Here is a 24,387-nt window from a genome sequence, read left to right as displayed (position 1 = left end):
AACACCCACCTATACCTCCAAACACCCAGCTGTACCTCAAAACACCCACCTGTACCTCCAAACCCCCAGCTGTACCTCCAAACACCCACCTGTACTTCCAAACCCCCAGCTGTACCTCCAAACACCCACCTGTACCTCCAAACACCCAGCTGTACCTCCAAACACCCACCTGTACCTCCAAACACCCACCTGTACCTCCAAACACCCACCTATACCTCCAAACACCCAGCTGTACCTCCAAACACCCAGCTGTACCTCCAAACCCCCACCTGTACCTCCAAACACCCACCTGTACCTCCAAACACCCACCTATACCTCCAAACACCCACCTGTACCTCCAAACACCCAGCTGTACCTCCAAACCCCCACCTGTACCTCCAGACACCCACCCGCACCCGGAACCCACCCCTTGTGCCCCATGGCACCCAGCCGTGCCCACACGCACCCATCTCCCCGCACGGCTCTCACCATGACCACAGCACCCCTCGGTGCCCCATCTGCCCCCCAGGGCACCCCTCGGTGCCCGAATCCCGAGCCCCACCCTCCGGCCCCGCACTACAAGTCCCGGGGATCCCCGCGGCAGCGCCGCCCCCGCCGCTCCCGCCTCCCGCCGCGCCATGGCCGCGGCCCCGCTGCCTGAGGGGGCTCCGGCAGAGCCGCACGACAGGTAAGACCCCGCTGTCCTTTCCCCGGGGAAAGGATCGCTCCGGGACGGGACCGACACCGCCCCGCAGCCGCCGGTTCCGGGTTCGCGCCGGCCGCAGGGTTGCGGTGCCGGTGCCGGTGCCGGTGCCGTCCCCCCGGTGCCACTTCCGCGAGCGGGGCCTCCCCGAGCCCATCGCTCCGTGGGATCCCCTCGCTTTCCCCACCAGCCACTTCTTCCCACCCCCGCTTTACCCCTTGTTTATTTTCATTCTTCCCCCCCCTCTCATCACGTTGTTACTTTTTCCCTCATTTACCTTATTTTATGGTTTTTGCCCTTATTTTCCCAGCAGATAAACCACAGCCCCTTATTTTCCAAGCTTGCTTGCACATGCATCCACTCCATCAAGATGAAGAGTGGGACAACCTAAACTTTTCCACCCAAAACCCCCATACAGGGTGGTCACCCTCAGCCCCCCCACATACACACCCTCATGTTTCCCCTCTATTTTCCACCCTCTTTTCCAGCGCAGTCTTCAGGGGACTGAATGCTCCCAAACATCAAATATCTGGGAATTGAATTTGGAGCATCACTGGTGCTCCAGGGATGGACCATCCCTGCTTGTAGGGTACCAACACCCCACAGCACCGCCCCACTAGCCCTGGAGTCAGTCAAAGCATCCCTCCTGTTCCCATCCCTCCTGTTCCCATCCCTCCTGTTCCCATCCCTCCTGTTCCAGCAGCTAAGCCCATTGCTGGCAGCTGCCTGTGCCCTTCCTGTGAGTCAGTGGTGGACAGCAGGGAGGATGAAGGTGAGGATGAGGATGGGAGGAAGGAGTCTCCATGAGTTGTGCCGGTTGAGTGAGGGATGAGTTACTGGGTTGTGTAACAGAGCCCCTCCACCGTGGTTCCCACTTGTTATAAATAGCCAGGGGTAAGTGGGTTTGCAGAGGGAAATGTTTGTCCTTTTGTGGTGAGGGAGCGGAGACCACAACAGAGCTGGAAGGGAGCGCCTGAGCGTGGAGCAGCTGGGATGAACCAGCAGCTCCAGGTGCCTCCGGCCAGGGCAGAGCTTGGTACGAGGCTGGGTAAACAGGGGGTGATGTTCTGTGGGTTCCAGGATGGGCATGGGCATGGCATGTGACAGCAGGATGGCAGCCAGGTCCCTCCACCCCTTGGGCAGACTCATTCATCCCATGTCTGAGTTCCTCCATCCCTCAGGAAGGCTCCTTCATTCCTCAAGCAGGTTCATCCATCCCGTGGGCAGGTTTCTTGATCCCTTGGACATGTTCCTCCATTCCTTGGGATGGTTTCTTGGACAGGGAAGGCCCAGCCAAGAGCTGGCACACACAGATCCACCCCAAGAAAGCCCAACTCAGTGATGGAGGAAACAGGTTTGACCCCCACACTCCTGTGGGTGCTGCTCCCAGGATGGGATCTGGGAGCAGGACCCTCTCCTGGGAACAGGCATCCTTCCACTGGGGGCTTGGTGTGTCTGCAGCTCTGACACCAATCCAGTGACAATACTTGTGACCAAACAAGGAAAATCCACATGCAGTCCCGCTTCCATCCTTAGATCCCAGGGGAAACCCACCCAGCAGCTGCCAGCACCAGAAGGAAAAGGGGATCCTGACTTTTGCGCCTGCTTTCCTCTTTTGCCATATTTTAAGTCTGCCATTAGAGGAGGGATTTGCTTAAAAATCACCTGGAAGAAAAAAGTCCAAAACCCAGGAATTTCAGCTTGTGACAGAGCTCAGAAGCTGGGAAGAGGCTTGGGAAGCAGAGGTTTGTGCCAGCAGGAAGGCTCAGTCACAGCTGGCCTTTGGAGCCGGCGTGTCCCACTTGGGAGCCCAGTGGGAATGTCGGGTGGGATGCTGGGGGAGTTGCTCCTGTTGCCTGGACATTTAACAAAGGCAGGAAAAGTGGCAGCAGGAGCACGCGATAAGGAACAATATCCCTGGGCCAGGGCTCCTCGCCCCGTGTCCCACATCCCTTTGCTTTTTTGCTTCTGTAATGAGAAGGAACAGAAGTGGCTCCGGAAGAGAATTTTATTTTTAAACTTCTGAGAGAGCTTTTACAGCAAGAGGGGAGTCCAGGCAGAGACCAGGGATGGAAAAGTTCCTTTGATCATCGCTCGCTTCCCTGACGTTGGGGCAGCAGCTGCGGCTCACACTGGGGACAAGTTACCCCAAAACCCTCCTGTCCTTGTCCCCTGCCTCAGGACCAGCTCCTCATCTCTGGTTCCCACCAGGTTTCCATCTTTTGAGATGATGCTCTGCATGTCCCATTGGTGAGCAGGAGCAGGAGGGGTTTCCTGACAAGTATGGGAGGCAGTGTGTTCCTGATGCCTCTGGAATAACCTTGATGGCTCAAGGAGGAGGAGGAAAGGGTCTTTTTGTCTTTTTGCATTTCTGGCCCCATCTCCAGGTGCTGGTGCTAAGCAGGAGGGAGCACTCTCCCTGGAACCCCTCAGCAGTGGGTGTGCAGAGGCCAAGCTCCTGTCTCACCATGCTGGGGTGGGCTGGGGTCTCACTTGGTGGCCATGGGACTTTGTTTGGGCGCTCTGTGCCCCTGGCAGAGCCTGGCTGCCCTCAGTGTGTCCTGTGCCACCTCCTCCCTTCCTTGGCAGCCAGAGGCTGTGAGCTGAGGGCTTCTCTGCCCCAGTCTGCCCCAGGGCTGGCCTGGACCCCCCTGCCGTGGTGCCAAACATTTCCCACCCTTGCCACATGTCCTGCCCTTCCTTCAGCAGCTGCCAGGCTCCCTGGGCTTCCCGCAGCTTGCCCAGGGTCCCTGGAGAGGCTGGTGCTGGCCCGGGGGTGCAGGGCAGCTGGCAGGGGGTGCTGAGGGAGCGGACGCCGGGCACGGCCAGCGGGATGTTATTCTTAGCCACCGGCAGCCCCGGGGTGTTGAGTTTCACCCACTTGTTTATTCCAGCTGAGGGGCAGCTCTTGGGGAAGCTGAATGACCAGGGGGGACCCTCAGCCAGACCCCCACCGATGGGAGCCAAAGGAAAAGGGTGGGAGTCCTGGACCAAAAAGCCTTGCATGGTCAGCAGCCCCTGGCCCCGAGCCCCAGCTGCTCCACCAGCTGCGTGAGGGGTGCTGGCCGGGTACCTCCTGCCCTGGTCATCCCCTCCTGCCCCCTGCAGCCCCCTCCCCAGTGGTGTTGAGAAGTCCCTGGGAACTCACCAGTGCCGGGGGATGTGGATGTCACTCTCCAGGTGCCCTCCCTGCTGAGCCCACAGTCCAGGACAGCCGAGCACCCCCAGTCCCAGCTGCAGAGGCACTGGGGCTGGTGTTTATTGCCTGTGCTGGGGGCGGTGAGGGGAGGTGTCACCTCACCCCCAGCCCCCCTCTTTTTCTTTAATCAAGCCAGTGCTATTAATATCAGGTAATGAACGTAATCTGGAGGTTAAGCTATCCTCTTATGCTGCTGACCAGGCACAGACACTCCCCCTGCTCTGCTCCCTTCTCCTGCCGCCATCTCCCAGCCCTGCTGGGGCTCTGCCTCACCCCAGCCTCGTGGGACCCTTCAGAGCCCATTCCAGGGGGACGCTCCGTACATGGCTCTGTGCCCCAAGAATCACCCTGGGAGCAGCACTGGCATAGCTCCTCCCTCACCCTGTTAGTGCCAGAGGTTGTGGGGCAGGAGCTGAAGTGTGGACAGGGACAGGGGGTGACACCCTCAGTGCAGGATCACCCCTGGATCGGCGGCAGGGGGACATGAGCAGCCCCCCAGCCTTCTCCAGCATCCGCATCTCCGGCTGCTGGGCCCTTGGGCCAGATGGCGGGTGAGTTTTGCTTTGGTTTTGGGTGGAATTTGCTGGTTTTTCTCTGTTTGTTTGCTGGAGTGAACTCTTGGTGGCTCCTGTCCCAGTCCCTCAGCCCCAATTCCTGTCTGAAAAGATCAGCTTCCCACAGGACATGGCTGCAGCCAGCCAGGCACCTCAGCAGGCTGTGGGGGCTGCTGGGGGCCCACAGGGCTGGGAGCTCAGTCTGTGGGTTGTTTACAGGGTGCAGAGCCCAGGACATGCTCTCCTGTCTGCTGCCAAGTTCAAGTTTGGGGCTGTGCCATCTTTCCTTGCTGCTGTGGGCACTTTTGGGACCTGCTGCCTTTTCTGTAGGCAGCCCAGCATGGATCCAGGGTGGTCAGGGTCTCTGAAGGCAGTGGGATGCAGAGCCTGGGCACAGGGATGGCAATGGGAGCATCCCTTGCACCTCAGTAAATCCGTGCTTGGACTAAGCAGGAGCAGAATGCTTCCTTTGTTTGTTCTGGCACAACAGCAGAGCTGGAGAGCCCTTCTCAGGAGTAGGACCCCCCCAGGCTTCCTCTGGGACACTCTGTCACAGCAGACCTCACTTTAGAGGTAGAAATGAGCCGTGACACACACTCTGGTTCATCAGTGTGTGCCAAGGTCTTGGTTTATTCTTCCTCACAGCTCAGCCAGCAGACCTGAACTACTCACAGACTCTGACTACAGCAGGCTCAGACTCAGCTCACAGCAAACCCCTCAACAGCAACAATTCTCTCTCCCGTTTGGTCAGACCTCCCCCGGCCGGCTAACCACTCATCCTTATTGGTCACAGCTGTGACCCATTAAGGGCAAGGCTGGTTTGGTAATTAGCACAGCTGTGGCTTATCAGGGGTGAGGTTGCCTGTAATTCATTCTCCTACAATGCTCCAGCAAGGATGCAGTAGCCACAGGGAAGGCAAAAGCATCCCCAAAAGCTGGGGACAGCATGGAGAGAGCTGGTGGCAGCCAGGCCCTCCAGGAGGGGTTGCCAAGCCCAGGTAATGTTTCCTTTCCCATTTGCATGGCTTTGGCACCCCACGGGTTTGCTCTGCAGGGGAGGGTCCAAGAGGGACCAGGACCCTCCTCTGGGCAGAGCAATGGCATTGACTCCAACTCTAAACAGAGTCCCCTTCTCTGGGGGCTTCACCTTGGGGGTACAGGGCATTGCAGGGCCTTCAGCACTGCTGCAGGGAATTTCTGAAAAGGAGGAGGGAGGAATGGCCAGTGGAGATAGCTGAGATCTGCCCACCCTTTGGAGCCGCCTTCCTGGCAAAGGTAGCCATGGAAAACATCTACAAATCTTGAAGCGTAACATTAGGAGAAAAGGCATGACCTTTGGAGAACTCCAGGACAGCCCTACAGCCCCACAGCCGTGTTGCTCCCAGATAAATAATGGGAATTAGGTGGATTTGAGAGGTGTAGAATATCATCTGCCTGTAGAAGCTGAGGCATAGATGTACAGGTTTAGATGATATTGTTAGAAATATGTAGAATTTTGGTGAGATAAGGCAGAGCATCAACTCTTGGGATGGGATTCAGGTGCTGCAGCCCCAGGTGTGCAGGGGGAGGATGGCTCCGCTCCTCTCCCAGGGGCCTGTCCCTGCATCCTGCAGCAATGTCCCCTCTGTGCCAGCACCCTGGAGAGCAGAATGGAGAGATGAGGGGAAAGCAAGATGGGGCTGTGTCTGTAATTCTTTGCACTGGTGGAGCTGTTGGAGTCCGAGCCCCTTCCTCCCTGCCAGGAGCTGGGTGATATTGATGCTGGTGGGAGCAGAGCTCAGCCTTGCTCCAGCTCCGAGAAACCGAGCCTTGTCCAACCGAGAGCCACTTTGGGAATGATGGCCTGGGTCAGGATCTGCAGGCTGGCACAGCAGAGCTGGGTGCTGTGTGACACCAAGGAGAAGAGCATCCCCAGAGGGGGATGTCTCATGGAGACTGACGTGCAATGCCAGAGGAGAGCGGCTCTGGAGCGAGCGCGGTCCCAGGAGAGGGGCTGGGATGTGGATGAAAGGAACCGCTTTCTTCTGTGTAAACAACTGTGTTTTTGTCACCTCTGCTTTTATCAAGCCGGAGTGACGTTGTTTATGTCCCAGCAGCAGTGGCTGCTGTCGGCCCCGCTCTGGGAGTAGCACCGGTGGGTAGCGGCTGCTGCAGCATCACCCACGGGAGAGGAGACCCAAACATCCCGCCTGGGTTTGCTTCTACTCATGGAAGGAGCCATTTTTTCACAGGAAGACATCCCAGAAGGTTTCCCAATGGATGTCATCTCCTGAGGTTGCTTTTAAAGAGTCGTAGTTGGGGTGTTTTGGGCTCCTGGTTGAGCCTGAGCCTGGCAGTGCTTGGAACTGGCTGTGTGTGCCGATGGGCTCTGGCCAGGGATGGGGTGTTGGTGTCCTGAGCTCCTGTGGGGATCCCCATGAGTGCACAGCTTAGGGTGGGAGAGGTCTGTCACAGGGGCAGGAGCTGCAGCCTGGCTTTTGTTAGCAGGAGTTCAGCAAGGCCAGGCAAATCCCTGTCTCCTTGCCTGCTCCGCAGGGATGGTGTGCTGTGGGCATCCTGCCATGCCCAGGGGGTTTGCCAGGGAGATCCCACCATGCCCAGGGGGTTTGTTTGCCATACAGGGATGGGGGTTGCCAGGTCACTTCACACACAGATGGCCCTTCTGAAAGTTTGATCTTTATCTAAAATTGTTCTAAAAAGGGCTGGGGGAAGGGAAGGGGATTAATCTTCATAGTGAAACAGCTTAAAATCAACCCAAAATCTGTAAAGCCCTGCAGTTTAAGCCCTTTCGAGAGCAAGCCATAACAGAGCAGCAGCAAAGCCCTGCTGGCTCGGCTGGGCTGTACCAAACAGTGGAGCCAGTGCTGCCCAGATCTCTTGATTTCCCTTCCAGCCCAGTCATGGCTGGGGAGAGGAACAGCATGAGCCAGGAGAGCCCTTTTCACTTCGTCCCAGGGAGCAGATGTCCCTCTGGGGCAGCAGAACAGGAGCAGGGAGGAGCAGGCACTGGTATAAATAATCCTCCCTGTCCCTTAGCTGGCCAGGCAGCAGCTATAGCTTATCTCCTGGCCAGAGGCCACTTATCGCCTCCTGGCCACAGCTCTCCTCCTGCCAGCCTGGAAAGGGCTCTGGAGGGTGCCTTGTTCCTCTCCCTCTCCCACAGGGAAGATAAGGAAGAGTGTTCAGCAGCTCCAGGGCTTTGGGTGAGCTCAGAGCACTCAGCTTGCAGGCTTGTTCCAGGGGGCTTCAGGACAAAAGGCTGGGAGAACAAGGTCTTGGGTGTGAGTGGAGCACTCAGAGTGGGGAGAGGAAAGGGACTGAGGATGGCTGTGCTGTAACCCATGTGTTTGACTGCTGTCCCCAAGAAAGGTCCCTTGGCACACCAGGGTGAGTTGTTACCCCCTAGAACACACCCCTCAATGCTTTGAGCGCTCACTGACATGAGGCAGATGCAGACATTCCTCAGACAGCAGGACTTTAGGGACAGATGCTTGCATGGCACCTCTTCCAGGCTCAGATTGCTTCTGTGTGAGAATTCCTCGGTGCTACCTGTGGCCGTGGGTCACCGAGATGTGAGTGCTGGTAGTGCTGCAGTGGGGCTGTGCTTGGCTGTCCCACCCTTGACCTGTACATCTCAGGCTCCCTCACGACCCCCCTCCCACACGCCCCACGGTAATTGTGCCCCTCCTGTGCCCACCCAGCAGCAGCAGTGCTGAATCCCTGGACCGGCTCTATCCCGCCATGGGCTCCACCAAGCCCCCCCGCAAGCGGACCACCAGCCAGTGCAAGTCTGAGCCCCCGCTGCTGCGGACCAGCAAAAGGACCATCTACACGGCAGGCCGGCCACCCTGGTACAACGAGCACGGGACACAGTCCAAGGAGGCCTTTGTCATAGGTAGGTCACCTCTGCATCTAATGTTTTGTCCGTTCGAGCCAGGTCTTATAAGCTCTCATAGACAAACATTATACCCTTGATAGCTCAGCTACCTCAGGTGGCATAAAAGTAACAGGATGGCTCCTGCGACAGTGTTGGAAACAAAAAGTTTTAATAAAAGGCAAAATGAAAGAGCTCTTTACAGGGAAAAACTGAGCCAGGGCAAGAGGTTCTTGCTCCTGCTAAAACACTTCACAAAAGTGATTTACTTCTTTTGTTCTCTTCTTTTTCTAGTGAATTGCTTAGGCAGGACTTTTTGGCTTCTGTCCAGTTAGGTATCCTTCACCTGGAGGTGAAGTCTCCAAGGTCCTATGAAGTGTCTTTTAACCAAATTGAGGAGAGAAACTTCTGGGCTTTTCTCCTTTTTAAGTAGACAAAGGGTAGCTTGTTTACTCCGTCAACAGAGGGCACATTGCTACATGCATCCGTGCCACCTGCCCCGTGGCTCTCCCCGAGATCTTGGTAGGAATCCTGCCCCACCACCTACTTGGAAATCTGGGGTTGGCTCCAGCCTGAACAGGAGCAGGGGGAGTCCCTGTGGTTAGTCCTGCTTTGACTGGGTGGGCTGAACCTGAGAGTGTGCAGGGGTGTGATGTGTTGTAGGAGACCACACTCTGCTTCTTGTTCCCTCAGCTCCTGTTGCCTGGGCTGTCACAGGCTCCTAGGGATTCAGTCTGGACTGGTTCCCATGCCAGCACTCCCCATGTTACATAACCATCTATGGGTGGGTTTCCCAGCTTTTGCTGGGCATGTTGCTGGCAGTTCCAGTACAGGCCATTTGACATTTTCCAGGATAATCTCTTGGAGTGCCTGTTACTTCCCACTTTGGAGGCTCCTCCAGCTTAGTGCAGCAGTGCAGGACCTGGGCTCCAGCCTGTGGTGGGAAGGGCTGTGCCTGGGTTTGGTGGCTTCATCACCTTTTCCCTGGCAGGCCTGGGAGGAGGCAGCGCCTCTGGGAAGACCACGGTGGCCACCATGATCATTGAAGCTCTTGATGTCCCGTGGGTGGTTCTGCTGTCCATGGACTCCTTCTACAAGGTGAGGCTGCACCTCTGTTGGCCTGACCAGGCTCCTCAATTTGCCATTGCCCAGAGAAGCCGTGGCTGTCCCATTCCTGGAAGTGTTCAAGGCCAGGCTGGACAGGGCCTAGAGCAACCTGGGATGGTGGAAGGTGTCCCTGCCTATGGCAGGGGGTTGGAATGAGATGAGTTTTAAGGTCCCTTGCAAACCAAACCAACCTGGGATTATGTGGCAACCCCTGGTAAGTAAATACCTTGTTTAGGGACAGCCTTGTGGTTTTTCCTTCCAGTGGCTTTTGTGGGGCAGGGAAGAGGTGACTGGGCAAGGCAGTGGGGAGGGAACTGCCCAGCCATGTGCCCTAAGCTCTGCTCTGTGGCAGGTGCTGACCAAGCAGCAGCAGGAGCAGGCAGCCAGCAATGACTTCAACTTTGACCACCCCGACGCCTTTGACTTCGACCTCATCATCGCCACCCTGAAGAAGCTGAAGCAAGGCAAGAGTGTCAAGATCCCCATCTACGACTTCACCACCCACAGCCGGAAGAAGGAATGGGTATGGGGCACTGAGGGGCTGGGACAAGGTGGGGGATGGCCAGGGCAGGACAGAGGGACCCCTCCAGCCCCTCACCCCCGCAGTCCAATTGGTGCTGTCACCCTCTGCTCTGTGCCTGGCTCAGGGTGCGTTTTTTGGGTGAGCTGTCACAGTCACAACCCAGAGAGATTCCCAGGGACAGGGCACCTCTGAACAGATGTTCTGTGCCTAACCACATCTATTTTGCCTCCACAGAAAACCCTGTATGGCGCCAATGTGATTATCTTTGAAGGCATCATGGCATTTGCAGACAAGGAGCTCCTGAAGGTGAGGAAAGGTTTTGAAGCAGTTCTGGGGAGACATGGTGGGAGGATGCTCTCTCCTGAGGTCCTGCAGCAGGGAGGTTACCTTCTCTTCCAAGTTACACCAGATGATGCAGCACTTCCCGAGGCAGGAGAAATAGGCTTTTACTCTCAGTAGCCAGGGAAGAGCCCCTGGCAGAGGTCAAGTGTTTCAGCAAATACCTCAATCTCAGCCATTCGCGCCCAGGAAACAGGAGCTGAGCAGTGACCTGGTTCCTGGCAGTGCTGGTGGATAAACACAACTAGAAATAGCCCACCTCCACACTGCATGCTGCATCTTGCACATCCAGAGGCAAAGTCTGCTGAACTTCTACTGCACAGAGCCTGGTGTTCCTAGCATGGAATCATCCAGCACTTCACACTCTCTTGAGGATTATTTGGATTTATCATAGAATCACAGAATGGTTTGGGTTGGAAGGGACCTTAAAGCTCATCTTGTTCCGCCCCCTGCCATGGACAGGGACACCTTCCATGAGACCAGGTTGCTCCAAGCGCTGTCCAGCCTGGCCATGAGCACTTGCAGGGATCCAGGGACAGCCACAGCTTCTCTGGGCACCCCATGCCAAGGCCTCACCACTCTGGCAGGGACAAATTTCCTCTCAATATCCCACCTAACCCTGCCCTCTGGCATTGTGGAGCTACTTCCCCTTGCTCTGGCACTCCAAGCCCTTGTCCAAAGTATCTCTCCAGTTCTCTTGGAGCTTCTTTGGGTAGTGGAAGGGGCTCTAAAATCTCGCCAGAACCGTATCTTCTCCAGGTTGTACAACCCCAGCTCTCTCAGCCTGTCTCCATCCCTCAGAGTATCTGCAGCCCTGACAAATCCTGCAGCAGGCAGTGAGCCATACGCAGACTTAGCCAAGCTCTGTCTGAAAAGTTTCCTCCCCTGCCAAGTGAGAGCTTGGGTTGCACTTTCCTGGAGCAAGGATGACCTCCAGTGGACAGCTGGGTGAATCCCCCAGGAGACTCCACTCAGCATCCCCACTCCTGCCTCTTGTAGCTAAGGACAGAGCCATGAGCTGCCCTGCTGTGCTGGGCTCCTTTCCAGCAATAATTCCCTCCCTGTGGGAGAGGCTTGGAATGAGATGATCTTTAAAGTCCCTTCCAGTTCAAGCCATCCAAGGATTTTTCGATTAAGAAGCCAGTGCTTGGTGTGTGTTACAGGCAGTAACTCCTCCTTGCTCTTAAATAACATCCAGCCAAAGTGTTGGAGCTGGTTAGCAGAAGGGACAGAGTTTGGAGCAGGACAGGTCTCAGGGGACACGGGAATAAGGTGGCAGCAAGGGGCTCACAGCAGCACCAGCCGCGTTTCGGGGAAAAGCTCTGCACAGGCCAGAGCAGAGCCAGGCCCTGTTAATCAGGTGCTGGGCTGGGCTCAGCCCCGCGTGGGGCAGCAGGGGAAGGTGGGTTGAGTCCCACTCCTGACCAGGTGGGATTTGTCCCCTCCCCTCTCCTTTCAGCTCTTGGATCTGAAGATATTCGTGGACACGGACTCGGACATCCGCTTGGTGCGCCGCCTGCGCAGGGACATCAGCGAGCGGGGCCGGGACATCGAGGGTGTCATCAAGCAGTACAACAAGTTTGTCAAGCCCGCCTTCGACCAGTACATCCAGCCCACCATGCGCCTGGCTGACATCGTGGTCCCCCGAGGTACTGCCCGGGGCAGTGCTCAGTGACACCGCTCAGAGACCCCGGCCTCTGCCCTCAGCTCTGGGCTCCGTGGTTTTCTGAGCCCTAGCCCTAGGAGTAACCCTAGGCCTAACCTAACTCTAGGCAGAGCAGGAGAACCCTCATGGGGGTAAGGCTGGGGCCAAGCAGACAGATGTGGGGGGATCCACGGTGTGCAGTCCTGTGTTCCCCTTGGCATGCCTTTTGTAGCTGCAGAATCCCTGGAGCTCGGGGCTTTGTGCTTTTCTGAACCCTGCCTCCAGGTGTAACCCTAACAGACATGGTTTAGTGGTGGGCTTGGCAGTGCTGATTTAATGGTTGGACTCAATCTTAGAGGGTTTTTCCAACCTTTGCAATTCTGATTCTGTGATTCTTTTGCTTTTGGGTCACTCCAGGGAGTGGAAACACTGTGGCCATCGACCTGATTGTTCAGCACGTCCACAGCCAGCTGGAAGAGGTGAGAGCTGCCTGGTCCATGGGTGGTGAGGGGGGTTCACAGCCTTGCCTGGCAGGGAGCTGTGCTCTGGGTGCCCAGGTGGGAATGGTCTGGCTTTTCCTGTGCTCCAGGTGTGGGAGTTCCTGTGAACTCCTCCCAGCCCTCTCCCTCAGGCCAGTGAAGGAAACTGCCTTCTCCCTCTGCTCTGGTTGGTCCTGGCTCCTTTGCCAGCTGTGGTCCAGCAGCAGCTTCCTTCCCTCCCTGGGACAGCAAGTCATGAGGGGACAAACCAGCCACCCTCCCGTGATCCAAGGGATGTGTCCCCCTGCCTGCAGCTCTCCCAGGGCCAGCATTGCCCCAAACCCTCCACTGCTCTTGGACTTCTCCTCTTCCCTCCCATGCAGATACTGCTGTGCAGTCTTTTCAGCCAGGAGCCCTTCTCCACTTCTGTGCTGTGTGCAGCTCCTGGGTTTCAAAACTCAAAGTCTTGCCAAGTTTGAGTCCCTGTCCAGGTACATGCTCCATCACTTCCCCACTGCTGGCTTGAAGTCTTCTCCTGTTTGTCCTGGGCCAGTTCTGACCAGTGGTTTGGGACTCTGCAATGAGCTGATGGTATTTTATGTTGCTGTCCCCGAGCAGCAGAGTCTCTTCCCACCCCACATCTGTAGCTTTGGTGATGTTTTAGTCATGGAAATGCTCAAGAGTGATGTCCTGACAAGTGCAGGGTGTGTGACCTGGATATAGATGCACTGAAAAGTAAAGGGCTTGATTCTTTCAAGTCTTTTTTGGAGTTCCAAGGTGGCAGGAGCTGCTCAGCCCTGGGATGGGAGCTGGCACACCTTGACATCCAGCTTCCCATGCCCACTGAGGAGGGGCTGCTCTTGGCAAAGGTGTCTTGGCAGTTTCCTCCTCCTGGGGTGCCTGGCTGTCTGAATTCCCAGCACTAAACTCTGGTTGGGAAGGTGGTTTCTAAACCCTCGGTTGCAGGAAGAAGGATCAAAGCCCCAGCATCTCTGCTAGTGCCAGGCTGAGAAGGGCACCCAGCCCTGAGGCAGAGTCCAGGAAAGGGGAATGGCTGTTTCCCCCAGCTCCTGGGATCCAGCCAGGGAATACCACAGCAAACCCAGCACCCCCACGGTGCCACTGTGAGCCACGCAAGGGGTTGGCTTGGGGAGGGCTCTCCTGACCTGGGGAGGGGAAGAAGGGCAAAAGGCTGCATGTGAATTCAGGAAAATATTCCTATTTTTCCTTTCTTTTTATCTTGAAACGACCCTGGTGTTGACAATGCTTAATACCGGTTGCGTTGTGTCTTTGTGTTGCTGCCGCAGCGTGAACTCAGTGTCAGGTAAGAGCCCTCACTCTGTCCTGTCTGTGCAGCCGAGGCATTTCCAATGCCAGGCACTGCTTGGCCTCACCCCGACCCATGGCGGGACCGGCAGCTCGCGTAGTGCTCGGCCTTGTCACCCTCCACGGGGACAAAAGGCCACCTCGCCCTCGGCTTTGGGATGGCAGGGACAGGGCTGCTCCCCAGGGAGGTACTGCCAGCTGGAGTGCAGAGCCCTGAGGCTGGGACAGGGCCAGGTTGGTACCTGGGATCCTCGGTCTCTGCAGGAGGGGAGGTTTTGCATCCCGAGGTTCTGTTTTATTTCTCTTCATCCTCTAAAATGAACGATTTTCAGAGCCACTCTCCACCCCTGATGATTAAAGATCGTTAAACATCAACTATTAGATTAGTCAAAGCATCTTGAAAAGAGGGCGGAGAGTAACTTTTTAAATGGGGAGATAGTGATAGGATGAGGGGGAACAGTTTTAAACTAAAGGAGGAGAAATTTAGATTGGTAATAGGAAGAAATTCTTCCCTGTGATGGTGCTGAGGCTCTGGGACAGGTTGCCCAGAGAAGCTGTGGCTGTCCCATCCCTGGAAGTGTTCATGGCCAGGTTGGATGGGGCATGGAGCAACCTGGGATAGTGTAAGGTGTCCCTGCCTGTGGCATAGGGTTGGGATAAGATGAGCTTTAAGGTCTCTCCCAGCCCAAACCAGTCTGTGATCTCGAAGGTGGTGGGAGCCCTGGTCCCCTCACTGCAGGCGGGGATCTGCCAAAGGAGCAGAGCAGCTTCACATAGCCAGAGGTACCAACTTTCCCACAGCTTCTGGAGGATGCAGAACCTTTTCTGGAGGACTGAGAAAATCCTGCTAAGTCCAGCAGGATTTCTAAATTCTCAGTATAGGCAGGTGGATGCTATAACATATATGTTGAATTACTTAACCTCTTCAGCGTGGGGCCTCAGATGGGGCCTCAGCTCTCTTGCTTCCATTAAGAAGCCACCTAGGCTTTCAGGTATTCTTGTAGGGAACCGACAGAATGCATTACTGAAGATGGGTTTCCATTTAGATCTCCATCATTGCATGGAGATACTCAGCTCAAGTAACCTTGAGATTTACATTTGGCATACAGTGAGCTTTTAAAATAACTGAGATGAACAGGGAGAAGGCTCTGCTTTACTTACTTCTGCCTCAGCCAGTCATTTCCTAGACTAGACAAGTGGATGTTTTATTTTATTTCCCTTTGCTTGTTTAACACCCTAGGGCCTGATATTTCCATACAGACACGTAAGCTTCCCTCTGTGTCTGGATGTCCAGGTGGAAAAATGCTCCTTAGTATGAAGAGAGATCTGTTGGTTTAATAATGGGAGAAATGACATTAGAGAGGAGACTAATATGTGTGCAAACAGATATGTGTATATAGAGATAGATACTCGAACACACATAAAATTTCTTTCTCCTCCTTAATCAAAGGGTTGTTCAGTACAGGTGATCTTCTTCTGCATTTAAAAATCGAGTATTTAGTATATCCATAAAGTATTAGAAGTTTTATGATGGCAAGTTTGGAAAGGTAATCTCCAGAAACACCTCCATGATCACCACACCCACAGATGTCTTTGTGTTCTGTTTAAAGATTCCATTTTCTGCCTTTGACAGAAAATCTGGAAAAAAATTCCTGCAAAATCCCAAATCTGTTGCAGCTGCTAGAGCCCCAGTGCTTTACTGCTGCTGTGGTTTTCCCCCAGCCCCCTGTCTCTCTGCAAGAGGAGTGGGGTGGATGGAGAGTCGCATCGAGTGAGATGTGCCTGGCAAATACAGGCTTTTCATCACAAACAGTTCCCTATCCTCTTGTCTGGAATGGCTTCATCTAAATGTCACAGTTGTTCTGAAGTCACTGCTGTTTGGAGGTGGTGGGGACACAGGGAGGGCTTTGTGCTGGTAGGATAAAACCTGAGTGCTCAGATCTGGCCCCAGTCCCAGGTGTCTCTGTGGTCCTCGTGCTCCAGGGCTGCCTCTCCTGGCCAAGCAACTGGCTGGGACAGGCAAGGAGTGCCTTTCCCCACTCAGGCTGAGTTCTGGGGGTTTTAAAGCAAATGGTGCCTTCCTTGGACATGCAAGGCTTGTTATCATTCTGAAGCTACTGGCTAGTGAGGAGCATGCTTGCCTTCCCAGTTATTCCCTCAGAGCACAGGTTGGACCTTAACATTCTTAGGATATTTCTTACCCAGCTTCCCCCACGTTTGACTGTGCTCATGCTGGAGATGTGGTTCCACACCAGCACTCCCAGGTGGGTGTTCCTCCTGGAGCTGGCAGCAGGAGCCAGAGCAGCCAGCCCATGCTGGGACACAGTGCTCCCAGCCCAGCCTGTTCTCCATCCCTCCTGGCACGCTCTCAGCATCCAGCCCCGCTCCTGGAGCCGGTGTTCTTTCCAGCCTGTTCCCCTCACCAATCAATATTCCCACCCCAAGGTCCCGATCAGCTTGGCGTGCCCTTTGCCAATTGTGTCTTTAAATATCAACCCGTGGCGCAGTTTAATAGCCCTTGTTTGAAATGTCAGCCCTGAAAGGCAGCCGTGTACGTGTTTGAAATGCCTTGACTGCATCATCTCCTTTGTAGCTGGATGTCTCTTGTCTGCTTCCTGCTCGATAGCATGTTCCACAAAGAGCCAAGGATGCTCCCTGAAGCCTTCCTGGAATATGGTCACCCCTTTCTCTCTCTCTCTCTCTCTTCTCTCTTTCTTCTTTCCATTTTATTTTCCCTTCAAAGCCTTTGTTCTCAGGGGGAAAAAATAAGTTTCCAAAATAAGACGCTTTCTTGACGTGCTCATGGCTGCCCGTCTGGATGTTCTGTCACAGTCCTGTGTTGGCAGGGAGGGACAGGAGGCATCACACTCCCTCCTTCCCTCCCAGGATGGGCAGGGGGTGACACAGTGGATGGCTGCTCTTCCTTGCAGGCCTGCAGGCCCTCTCCAGTTATGGTGGGCCCAGGGTAGGTCCAGGTGAGCCCAGGGGAAGGAAAGTCATCCCTGCAGGTGATGTTCTGCTCAGAGCCAGGTTTCTCTCCACATTTCCAGTGCTCTTGGCTTTCAATGTTGTCCAAGGCTTGGAGATCATCATCATGCAAGTGGGGAATGCCCCTGCCAGCCGACAAGCATTTTGTCTGGGAGCAGGGCAGGTTGGATGAAGGATTTTAAGTTGGACAAAGGTTTTTGGCCTTGAGTTCCTGTGCTTGCTCTTAGCTTGCATTGGAGCCCTCAGTGAGGGTTTGCCATGAGCCCTGGAAGTGTGGAGAACCAGGCTGGATGGGGCTTGGAGCGCCCTGGTCTAGTGGAAGGTGTCCCTGCCCATGGCAGGGAGGATGGAATGAGCTGATCTTTAAGGTTCCTTCTCATCCAAATCATTCTAGCATTCTGTTGTTGTACATCCCTCCAAACTCCAGGAGCCACCGTTGCAGTGTGGTACTACCTGGGACAGAGGTGGGACAGTGTCCCTGCTGTGGCTCCAGGACAGTGAGAGCAGACAGTTCTTTTCCCTCATGGAGCCAGTGCCATGGAGAGCAGTGGTGACATGACTTGGTCACCAAGGGAGGAGCGTTGGGTCTGCACGGTGATGGCCCAGGCACCAGGCAGGTCCAAGAGCCGTTGATCAATTAGGGGATTTTTTCCCCCTCTGACTAATGACAGTGCTTTCTCCTCTGTTTCATGTCATGTTTGTCCCTCTCTTAAACTCTCATGTCTCCTGTCTTGTCTCCCCTGAACATCCCTCCCACCGGGTGACCAGAGGAAGCTGCGCTGGGATATGTGAGGAGACAAATGCTTTTGGCAGTGTTGTGACACTAACGGCGGGGAGTGGGCGAGGGCTGTGCAGGGTGAGCCGCCTCACTAACCCGGGCAGGGGATCTTGGGGCGAACAGCTGATGGGGTCCCGCTTTGCTGGGGCTCTGTAGGCCAGACAGAGGTGGGGGCACTTGAAAGAGAGGCTTAATCCCAAAAATGGGACCTGTTTCCCCAGAAAGCACCATGGGGAGACCCCCAGAACACTGAGTGGCTTCCAAACAGGGTGGTATCCACACCTCCCTGTCCCCACACTGCATGGCTGTCGAAGGAAGGTGTGGAAAACTTGGTGACAGAATGCTGACAGTATTTCTTGGGGGTCTGTTGACAGCTTGGGATGCTGGAGAAGTGTTCCCACTGCTCATAGAGGTTGGAAAACCCTTGGTATCTGTGGCAGGGAGCAGGAGTCAGGTCACACCGTGACAGGAGAGAGGCTGCCCCTTCCACTGGCATGGTGGGGTGCTGTGACATGGACCTGGCAGTGATGGAGGGGAAAAGTGCCAGTGGTAAGCTCAGTCCTTTGCTCCTTGGTGAGCTGTGGCGATGGGAGATGACCCAAACAGCTCCTCTGGTTTAGGCAACAGCAGTTTGTCACCTGGGCAAACCCAGCCAAGGCCATGTGCAGGTGTGGCTCTGTTCTGGGGTCTGTCTCTACCCCATAAAGCAGGTGAGCTGGCAGCCCCCATGCCAGCTCCAGCGTCTCCCACAAGGCCCTGATCACCACATGTATTGGTGTCCCAGGGGCTGGGAGGGGTTTAGGCAGGGCTGTGCCCCCAGGATCTGTCCCCAGGCCAGCTCTGGCAGGAGGAGGGAAGGGAGGGCTGTGGGGGCAGAGCTGAGGGTGCTGCCAGCAAGGAGCATCTCCAAGGGCTTCTAACCCGCGGGACAGCGACTAACGGAGTGAGCTTGCTTCACTGACAGCAGGGCCGGGGCCTTGAGGGCTGCTCGTCCCACCAGCAACGGGCTCTGCACACAGCGGGCAAGCCCACGAAGGAACCACTGCCCATCCATGCTCTCTGCGTGGCTGCCAGCTGTCCTGGAGTGTTCCCTGCATGGGGCTCTTGGCTGCTACAGAGGAGTGGAGCTGGCAGAGCAAGAAGGAGCCCTTAAGTACCCCCAGGCCTTGGGAATGTCTCATTTGGTGTCGGTTGGCCAAGACCAGGAGATGGCTGTGTGGATGGAGGCCTCAAGCTCTGCCCTCCTCCACGCCTATCCATCTTCTCTGTCTTCCTCTCTGCTTGCGTGCCTCTGTGTGCCATTAATCCAGGTTTCTGCTTGATTTGAAGTCTTATTTATGCAGTGCTTTCATTTGCTCTCTTCTCTGCCTCCCTGACATCTCTGTGTTTTTTGCCGGGTGCAGCTGCTGGCACGTGTGTGATCTGACGTGTGGCTTTCCAACCCCAGCCCTCCTCCCAGACAAAGTTGCTTGTCCATCCTGCCCAGCCTTGTGGAAGCCAAATGTGACCTCCTTCTCATTACTGCCACTCTCACAGGGAGAAGTGACTAATGGGGCTCCATTGTGCGCTTCCCCGTGAATGGTGTTCCCTTGATCCCAGAATAGCTCCCAGCCCTATTCGTTATGTGGAATGAGTCACACAGAGCCAGTCCTGTCCAGCCATAAAGTCTTGAAGCTGTTCCCAATTTGGAATGGGCCAAGTGGTCTCTAAAATAGTCACATTCCAGATATGTGCCAGCGCTGCCAGCCTGGCTGCCTGTCCAATTCCTTGTGATATCTGGCACTTGTAGGTCAGACACAACCACAACAGCCCCTCCTCACCCCATGAGTCCAAGATCCATCAACAGATAAGACTCTGGAATAGGAGAAGGTTTTGATTTTATTTTCTACCTTCTTCCCAAACAGTGGAAGCCAAGATGGGCCAACCACCTTCAGAGCTGTGGCTGGCCCATCCCTGGAAGTGTTCAAGGCCAGGTTGGATGAGGCTTGAATTAACCCTGTCTAATGGAAGGTGTCCCTGCCCATGGCACAGGGCTGGAACAAGATGGTCTTTAAAGTCCTTTGCAGCCCAAACCATTCTATGATCCCGGGTGAGCAGTCCAGAGGAAGGGCAGGTCCTTGGGCTGCAAGGTCACCCTAACTCCAAAGGCCCTGGTTTGTGGGTGCAGGTCCCTTTGCCATGGCAGGGACCAGGCAGGACTGGCTGCTCACCCAGTTCAGCTGGATGGCCTCTGTGTGTGTTTGCAGTGTGAGATGACATCTGGGAGGATGACTCTGGCCGTGTGCTGTGCTCCAGCCTTTGGACAGCCTTCCCCAGACCTTCTAACCATGTGTTTGGTTTTCAGGGCTGCCCTGGCCTCTGCCCACCAGTGCCACCCCCTTCCTCAGACCCTCAGTGTGCTGAAGAGCACCCCTCAGGTGAGGGGCATGCACACCATCATCAGGTAAAGCCCCTGCTGTGGCTCCTGGGGTGGGATTGGGCTCAGCTGCTGATGGGATGGGCTGGCCTGTCTTTGGGCTTCCTAATCCGACTTTTGCCTGTCTGTGTGGCTGGGAGACGCAAGATAAGGCAGATGGTGGTGGCCCTTGCATGGAGGAGCTGTGCAGTTACTGCTCAGTGATCTTGCCAACAGTTTTTCTGCTTTTCACCTTGAAACCAACAGCACAGTTTCAGGCTCAGATAGTGCAGACAAGTACCAGGAAGGGACAGGGACTGCCAGACCTCTGGCAGCATCTCCCGGGACACATTTTGGTCCAGAGCAAAGGCTGACATTGCCTTTCCCTTCCCTCTAGAAACAAGGAGACCAGCAGAGACGAGTTCATTTTCTACTCCAAAAGGTTGATGCGGTTGCTGATTGAGCACGCGCTCTCCCTGCTCCCGTTCCAGGTGGGTTCAAAGCTGTAGGTGCTGGGTTTCTTCTCTGATTCCTAACCCTCATCTGCTGGGGAGCCAGGACAGTCCTGGTGCTGCTCCTCCAACCTTCCCCATGGACCAGGCCTTTCAACCCTCGGATTAAAACATGCCAGGACTCCCCTAGGCTATGGAACAATCCTGTGGCCCTGGGTGAGAATTCTTTGTCCAGCCTTGGTGTCCAAGGGTCCAGCCCCTGTGGCTTGCTGACTCCAGGGCTCCCGTGAGGGCCACATCAGAGCCCCTGGTAACTCTTCTCATGTGTTTTTTGTAGAGTTGCACAGTCCAGACCCCTCAGGGACATGACTATGAAGGGAGGACATACAGTGGGAAGCAAGTAAGTGGAAGCCATTGAGACCTGCCTTGTGGGGGTGCACTGGAAGCCCTGGCTGCCATCAGGCTGGGTTTGGTGCCTGCTGTCATGAGTGTAACACAATGTACCACCAGGAAAGGCAGGTCGGTGACCAAAGGTGCCATCAGCAGTGTCACCGTGCCACTCACGCCCTCTCGCTGAGGGTGGACTGGGAGTGGCACAGCCCCCTTGGAAGGGATGTGCTTTTAGGTTGCCCATTACAGTCCCCCACTGCTGAGACGCAATGTGGGGTGGTGGCAGCTCCTACACTGTGCAACCACCCCGGCTGTGTGCTGCAGATCACCGGGGTGTCCATCCTGCGAGCGGGAGAGACCATGGAGCCAGCGCTGCGCGCCGTGTGCAAGGACGTCCGCATCGGCACCATCCTCATCCAGACCAACTGCAACACCGGCGAGCCAGAGGTAAAGCCCTGGGCCACTGAGCACATCCCCTGGTGTTAACCTGCCTGCAGGGTGGGGATGTGGCTCAGGTGTTTCCTGACAGCTCTTCAGCAACCCAGGAGTTTGTCTTGGCAGGGGTTGAGTGCTTTGAAAGCTGCTCAAGTGTGTTTTGCTAGCAGGCACACAGGGGCTGGTTTGTGCTGGCTCTGAGTTGACAGCCCAGGGTCCCAGGGACAGAGAGGCAGGAGGGATCCTTCTCTCCTCAGAGAGAAGGGCTCAGGTCTCTCCATTTGCCTGCAGCCCCTAAGCTGCTTTCTCTTTCCTCCACCCAGCTCCACTACCTGCGGCTGCCGAAGGACATCAGCGAAGACCACGTCATCCTGATGGACTGCACGGTCTCCACGGGTGCTGCAGCCATGATGGCAGTGAGGGTGCTGCTGGTAGGGACGGCTCAGGCAGGGGGTTTGCTCTGGAGCAACCTGCAAAGCACCAGCCACAGCCCTGCTCAGGGGAAGTGCCTGGAGCTGGCTCCTCTGCGGGAAGGAGGGTGTCAGGGCACCCAGCACAGGCTGGGGTAACTCACTCTGGGCTATCCCTGTGCATTTTCTGTAGGATCATGATGTCCCAGAGGACAAGATCTTCCTGCTCTCCCTGCTCATGGCAGAGATGGGTGTCCACTCGGTCGCCTATGCGTTCCCCCGGGTGAAGATCATCACCACAGCTGTGGACAAGAAGGTGAATGACCTCTTTCGGATAATCCCTGGCATCGGTGAGTGTCCTGCTAGGAAGGACTCATGGTGAGAGGATTTCTAGTGCTTATGGCAGGGAGAGGACATGGTTGTCAGCAGCAGTTAGGTCTGGCCTTACATTGCCCAGAGCCCCAGTGCCCCTCCTGGGTCCTGCTGGCAGCTGGCTGTCAGGATCACCGTGCTGGTTCTGGGGCTGCAGGGCAGCCATCGCCTTGTCAGCAGCAGGAACCGTTCCACGTGCCCTGAGCCTCTTCCAGCCCCAGGCAGAGAAGTCAGGCTGGAACAGCTAGAGCAGCCTTGTGCCCACCTCCTTGCCTAAACTGCCACCTTCTACAAGTTCACCCAAAATAAGCTCGCTGTGTTCTGTCCTCACCTCTACTGTGCCAGGAAACACCTTCCACCGGGTGTTAAACCAGCCTGCAGGCTGCTCTAGTTTTGCTGCCACTCAAGTTTTCCTGCTGTTCAAGCTGTAAGATAAACCTGCTCGGGTCCCCTTGCCTGCTGTGATGAGGACAGGCAGCAGGATGGGTCTCAAGGCTCCCACAGTGCTGCACTCTGGCTCTCTCTCTCCCCACAGGGAATTTTGGTGATCGGTACTTCGGGACGGACGCTCCTCCTGACTGGAGTGACGATGAGGATGCTCTTAGCACTTAGCTGGATGTGGAGGTGCCACTGGCACCAGGCAGCTTCAGCACCGCACCTTAACCCCTCTGTCCAGTGCAGATTTCTCCTTCCTCTCAACAAGCATAGATATTTTTTTCAAATCTTACATCGGAGATCTAGGGCATATTTTTTCAGAGAAACGTAAATCCTAGTTTGACTTTATGGGCAGTCACGTGTCCCAGCACAGAGCGGAGTTAATTTATTTTAATTTAAATATTTGCCTATATAACTTATTGGAGATATTTTATAAAGAACAATAATAAATTTTTTTCTCTGGTTTTCTTGAACTGAGCCATTCTTTGTCACTTCCCATGGGTGCCTAGAAGGATTTTTGACCCTTCAAGACTACAGTCCTGGGAGGGGAGATGCCATGAGCAGTGGTGGGAGGTCAAGAATACCACACCTTCAATCCAAACAAAGACTTGGTGCCAGAGTAGAGGCAGTTCTTCCTCTCTGAAGGGAAACCAAAGCTATTACAGAGTATCCAAAGGAGCTACACAAGGATGATGAAGGATCTGGAGGGAAAGCCATATGAGGAGCAGCTGAGGTCACTTGGTTTGTTCAGCCTGGAGGAGACTGAAGGCAGAAATCGTCGGGGTCTGCAGCTTCCTCCTGAGGGAGGTGGAGGGGCAGTCACTGATCTCTGTGTATGACCAGGGACACGACCTGAGGGAACATCTGGAGCTGTGTCATGGGATGTTTTAGGATGGATATTAGGAAAAGGTTCTTCCCCCCCAGAGGGTGGCTGGGCACTAAAACAAGCTCCCCAGGGCATTGTTCACAGTCCCAAGGCTGCCAGAGCTCGAGGAGCATTTGGACAACAATCTCAGGCACATGTTGGGATTGTTGGGGTGTCCTGTGCAGGGCCAGGAGTTGGACTCGATGATCTTTGTGGGTCTCTTATAACTCAGGTGATTCTATGAGGTTCAGCTTGGATCATGAAGAAGCACCAAGTGCCTGTTGTGAGTTCAGCAGCCAAAGTGAAACAGAGCTGGCCCCAACCGCAGCTCTTACTGAATCAGAGCTGCTCAAGGCGTGGTGAGGAGCAGGTCCTGTATCTGACCCAGGGCACAGCAAACCTGTCACAGAGCAGGGTGACCTCAGTGGAAGGGGAGCTGGCCCCCCATGAGGGGGATTCAGCCAGAGAAGACTGTGACCTCCAGGGCTGAATATGGAACATTTTCCTTTCCTGCAGGATTCCAAGTACCAACCCAACACCTTTGTGCAGGAGATAAACATTGCAAGAGGAGCAAAGCTGCCTCTTGTCTGGGTATCCCTGGCCTGGAGCCGGCTCCTGAGGGATCAGGCAAGGCAAGCAGGTGCTGCTGGCAGTGTGGGATTGGGAGGGGGATGCTCTGCCAAGCCCTCACCAGAATGGAGAATCACCTGGTGATCACTCAGTGTGGGCTTGGGTGTGATGAGCCCAAAATAACCACCAGTGCTCTGCAGCACATTGTGCAAATTCTCAACCAGATTTAAAAGAAAACACACCCGAGTTCCTGCCAGCACTTGGTGAAAGAAGGAGCCCTCCACTGAAAGCCACACTCAGAGCCAACACTGATGCTTGATTAGTGTCTGCTAAAAATAGTTCCCTGTGTGGGTGGAAGGAAAGCTCATGAGCACAAACACGGCAGGACAGGCAGGCACGGGGGGTGTAGGCTGGAGCAGCAGGTCAGCAGCAGCGGGTCACCAGGTCCATGATATGGACAGGGACACCTTCACTAGACCAGGTTGCTCCCAGCCCCATTCAACCTGGCCTTGAATGCTTCCAGGGATGAGATAGCTGCATGTCACTTACTCTGGGGGGCAAAGCACCTC

The 24,387-nt window shown here is 55.3% G+C and overlaps 1 protein-coding gene across 6 annotated transcripts; it reads left to right on the top strand.

Annotated features, from left to right (window-relative positions):
- Positions 1-518: 518 nt before the first annotated feature.
- On the top strand, positions 519-22,856 carry UCKL1 (uridine-cytidine kinase 1 like 1). Of its 6 annotated transcripts, none has more exons than XM_072916997.1 (15): positions 519-667; positions 8,137-8,330; positions 9,301-9,407; positions 9,769-9,939; positions 10,174-10,245; positions 11,738-11,927; positions 12,341-12,402; positions 17,485-17,504; positions 19,839-19,937; positions 20,287-20,380; positions 20,679-20,741; positions 21,056-21,178; positions 21,490-21,597; positions 21,770-21,926; positions 22,484-22,856. In XM_072916997.1, the coding sequence occupies exons 1-15, from the start codon at positions 618-620 to the stop codon at positions 22,558-22,560; spliced, it is 1,587 nt and encodes a 528-aa protein (XP_072773098.1). In that variant the 5' UTR covers positions 519-617; the 3' UTR covers positions 22,561-22,856. The 6 variants fall into 6 exon arrangements, with proteins under 6 accessions (XP_072773098.1, XP_072773099.1, XP_072773096.1 ...); XM_072916998.1 differs by having other exon boundaries at positions 536-667; positions 8,140-8,330; XM_072916995.1 differs by lacking the exon at positions 519-667 and adding an exon at positions 4,268-4,432.
- Positions 22,857-24,387: the final 1,531 nt, after the last annotated feature.

Source organism: Taeniopygia guttata, chromosome 20, assembly GCF_048771995.1.
Source record: "Taeniopygia guttata chromosome 20, bTaeGut7.mat, whole genome shotgun sequence".
In the NCBI taxonomy this organism is placed as follows: domain Eukaryota; kingdom Metazoa; phylum Chordata; class Aves; order Passeriformes; family Estrildidae; genus Taeniopygia; species Taeniopygia guttata.
Note: the sequence above shows the minus strand (reverse complement) of the source record. Positions and strands in the feature narration are given on the sequence as shown.